This window comes from Branchiostoma belcheri, unplaced genomic scaffold (genome assembly GCF_001625305.1).
Source record: "Branchiostoma belcheri isolate BF01 breed outbred unplaced genomic scaffold, Haploidv18h27 scaffold121, whole genome shotgun sequence".
Taxonomy (NCBI): domain Eukaryota; kingdom Metazoa; phylum Chordata; class Leptocardii; order Amphioxiformes; family Branchiostomatidae; genus Branchiostoma; species Branchiostoma belcheri.
Window position 1 is genome coordinate 854023 of NW_017802614.1, and position 3813 is coordinate 857835.

The 3813-nt window shown below is 42.2% G+C and overlaps 1 protein-coding gene across 4 annotated transcripts; it reads left to right on the top strand.

Moving 5' to 3' along the window:
• The first annotated feature begins 70 nt into the window (after nt 1-70).
• Nucleotides 71-3807, top strand: LOC109463066 (GATA zinc finger domain-containing protein 10-like). 4 transcript variants are annotated; one of them, XM_019759771.1, is made up of 7 exons: nt 71-219; nt 590-1057; nt 1489-1596; nt 1880-1976; nt 2259-2448; nt 2938-3130; nt 3492-3807. In XM_019759771.1, the coding sequence occupies exons 1-7, from the start codon at nt 211-213 to the stop codon at nt 3534-3536; spliced, it is 1110 nt and encodes a 369-aa protein (XP_019615330.1). In that variant the 5' UTR covers nt 71-210; the 3' UTR covers nt 3537-3807. The 4 variants fall into 4 exon arrangements, with proteins under 4 accessions (XP_019615330.1, XP_019615331.1, XP_019615332.1 ...); XM_019759772.1 differs by having other exon boundaries at nt 2262-2448; XM_019759773.1 differs by having other exon boundaries at nt 1901-1976.
• Nucleotides 3808-3813: the final 6 nt, after the last annotated feature.

A 3813-nucleotide genomic window follows, 5' to 3' on the forward strand; every position in this document is an offset into this window, starting at 1 on the left:
TAGGATGAATCTTACTGTCTCCTAGCAAACTAAGATCCCAGTGAACATGTTTGTGTGTCTCCTGCCCTGATAGCTCCTCCTGATGCCTGTGTGTATAACCAGCACGGCCGCGGCTCCACCACGCGATCGCTGCACGTCCCGGGTTTCCAACACGGGCAGCTCCACTCCTCCCCTCCCCACCACACGCCCGCGCACCTGGGGGCCACCAACATGGAGCCGGTTTGCCATCTCTTTATCATTCCTTTGAACGGTTAGGTGTATTTTCCAATGTAGGGTAGTGCCATTTCAGGATGGTTGCATGTCCATTTACCCTATACTTGTAGCATAGTGATGAATGTGTAGGTGAAGGTTAGACATCCAGGTAATAAGATATGCGAAAAACAGTCACTCGAGCTACTGTATATGATTTTGGAAATGGTCAGACGTTTCAGCTAGCATCCAGAACCTTTCGTCAGTGTCACTGACGAAAGGTAGTAGATGCTACCTGAAACGTCTGACCATTTCCAAAATCATACCCAGTTGCTTGAGTAACTGTTTTTTGGTGTACAGTGATAAATGATTTAAAGAAAACCTGAATCACCTTCTATAGAAGAGGCCCAAGTCGGCACCGCCTGAACCACAGATGTATCTGGAGGAATCTTACCGCAGACGGGAAAGACGAACTTCCGGCAACGAGGCGATGTTTCCCAGGCACCTGATGAGTCTCCTCAGCCTGGAGTCTTTAACTTTTCAAGTGCAGCAAGCCCCCTACTGGAGCCGGAGGGAACAGCAGACAAGAGAGCATCTAGTTCAACATGCACAGCAACTTCATCCTTATCCTCACAGAGAGAAACCGTCAAGCAGGAATGAACAACAACACATGGAGCGCAGGCCTGCACAGAGACAGTACATTCCACCTCCCAAGCGGGAGGGCTGGCAACAGAAACAACAGCAAACTCATCCTAAGGGCCAGCAACACAAGCATCCGCAGTCCAGGGACAGGGCTACACAGCAAACTCACCCTGCCCAGGGGACACCCTACCCCAGGGATGTGTCAACTGTGGGGGAAGGTGCACAGGTCTGAATTCACCTGGTTGTGTTGATTGGGTTACATGTTTTCTGGTACAGTTTTCAGAACATACAAAAGTTTGTGATGTACATCTGAAAATGACTTAAGTGTGCAGTCAAGCCTGTCTGTAGTGACCTCTCCCTGGGCTTAAAATAATTAAAATGAATTAAACATTATTTGAAGAAAAAGGTAGGCAGCCACTATGGACAGGATTCTTAATGCTTTGGACAATGGGAAAAAAAGGATAAAGTGACAACCAAGTAGTGGCCACTATTAATGACCAGGTAGTCCTTACATAGGGATGGTCACTTTTGCAGGTTTGGACTGTACTACTTCTTTCACTGAAAGTTAACAGCATTGATCATAGGTGTAAGTATTGATTAATACAAATGTTCTGTCTAAAGTGATGAAGACTTTATGTGGTGTTTGTTGCTTGTCAGATGGCAGCTGAGAACAAGGCTACCAGTATGACATCTGGGTCATCAGAAGACTGGGATGATGCCATTGATGACTGGACTGAGGGCAACCAAGACAACAGAGAGCTCAAGGTGACTAATAATGACTAATCTGTAACTGTGATAGGACATGAACAAAGACGTCAATAACTGTAACAGTCTCTTTATGGAAGTGTCTGTGCATATTATGTATTGAAGTTGGAAGGAATATTCGTTCAGTGCCCTAATAACAAATTAAGGCGGTTTATAAAAGGTGGTCCAACTACTAAACTTGTACAAATGTTGACATTTCTGTAATCTATCTTTCAACCTGTCAAGATTTTAAAGGTACATGTATGATGCATGTGATGTGAAAGTTGCCTTCCACGTGACATAGGATCCCCTATCATCCCAGCAGCCTGTTCTACAACAGCTATGTAAGCAGCAGCTGGCTGAAGGAACAAGTGAAGCAAACGGTTTCATAACAGCAACTGGTAAGGGAATAATATACATTATGTACATTGTAACTAAAGGTGTCAAGCCTACATGTATACTGTAAACCACTTTATGTTCCTGGTAGCATAATTTTGCAGAAAAATGTACATGTTTGCAGAACAGTAGGTGCAGAAAAAAGAAAGTCGGCATTAATGATAAGTTTGTGGTACAGAATAGACCATGTATGTAAAAATATCATGATTTAAAGTACACGTATCTATGATATATATATATACAGCACTTGATCATTTTGGCATTACTTTGTACACGTCTGTGCCCAGTAGATGAAACGGAACCAGACAGTACATCTGTGAGTGGCTCCAACTCTCCAGCACGGTCCGTCCAGTCTGCTCGTAGTGTGTTTGATGAGGAAGACTGGGTGGAGGGAGAGGACCCCCTGTCTCAGAGGTCAGACTTAGGCAGTCTGCAGGAGACTACCCAACCTGGGCCTCCAAACACACAGGACTATTTGTGAGTGGTCCAGTGTCACAGTACTAGTATTCTATAATTTTTACTTCCAAGAAGACTAAAATGAAATAGTCATCATCAGTCAAGTATCATAACATTTGTTTTGTCAGATACAGCAAAAAATTGTGAAAAGCCCAACATTTTTTTTACTCTTATGAAGGCTAAAAGGAAATGCTCCAAATATGTCCTTTATTCTGTCAGATACAGCAAAAAACTAGCGAAAAGCCAGGAAAGTTTTTTTACTCCCAAGAAGACTAAAATGAAATGCTGCAAATATCATGTCATTTATTTTGTTAGGTTCAGGAAAAAAATAGTGTGATAAAATGCTCCAAAGGTTTTATTTGTTACAAGCAGTATTGTGCTTATTTCTGCACCCCAAGAGGCTGCTTTAAACCCAAACCCCCATAACGATGATTCTTTGAAGATGTTTTGAACTAAGAAATGAGACAGGTCTGTCCATGACAACACTAGGATCCCCAATGTCTGTTTCAGGATGCAGTCAGGGAACACAACCAGGCAACCCGCTACAGAATCGCGCTCACGCAGGAACGGTACAGGTGCAAGGTCCAGGCAAAGTGGTGGTACAAACAACTTCGGGGGCGCATGCCACCTTTGTGGTCAGAAAGGACATAAACAGACTGACTGTCCCAGTGTTAATGTGAATAATGGCAGAAGGGAACAGAAGGTGAGTTATACATGTTGTAATCATTGTTTTACACCGACGCTAGACTGCAGTATGGCTTGCTACCCCAGCCAGTGTTCCTTTTAAAGCTTAAAATAGACTACAAGCCAGTTTTACTTCATTCACTTATATAGCAATATAGACAAATCCCTTGTCCCAGCATTTTGTATGCTATGCTATCATTAATACAATACTAAAATTCAAGGCTATTATCTATATCTTGGATCATAGCAGTTTCAGCAGTTAAAATTTGACTGTGTTGTAATACTTGTGCATCATTACATTTTTTTAAAACAATGGGAAATTGATACACAGTGTTGGACTCTGGTTGACTTACGAGTTGATCTACCATTTTGTATTTCAGAATGGCAGAAAGGGAGGCAGAGGGAGAAGAAATAACCGCTGGTAGAGACTGAGCAGGCAGCTTGTTACGGTTTATTGTAGTCATGATAGTGGAGTTTATTTTTCGGTTGGTGGATAGCAAGTCTACCTCAGAGGATGAAAGAGACTCAAGCCTGTTTTATTTTGAGATATGCTTCATTGTTCATTCAGTATTCACTTATTAACATAAGTAGAACATTTATTTTACTAATAATGTCACATACCAAGTAAGACCAGGTTAATGTTTCGATCAGTCTTCATGCCACAAATCGTCTATCGTCAAGAGAAAACCAGATATGCATAAA

Coding starts and splice junctions, on each gene's coding strand:
- LOC109463066 (XM_019759771.1), top strand. Junction 1,597..1,879: donor AAGACAACAGAGAGCTCAAG/GTGACTAATAAT, acceptor CACGTGACATAG/GATCCCCTATCATCCCAGCA. Junction 3,131..3,491: donor ATGGCAGAAGGGAACAGAAG/GTGAGTTATACA, acceptor TTTGTATTTCAG/AATGGCAGAAAGGGAGGCAG.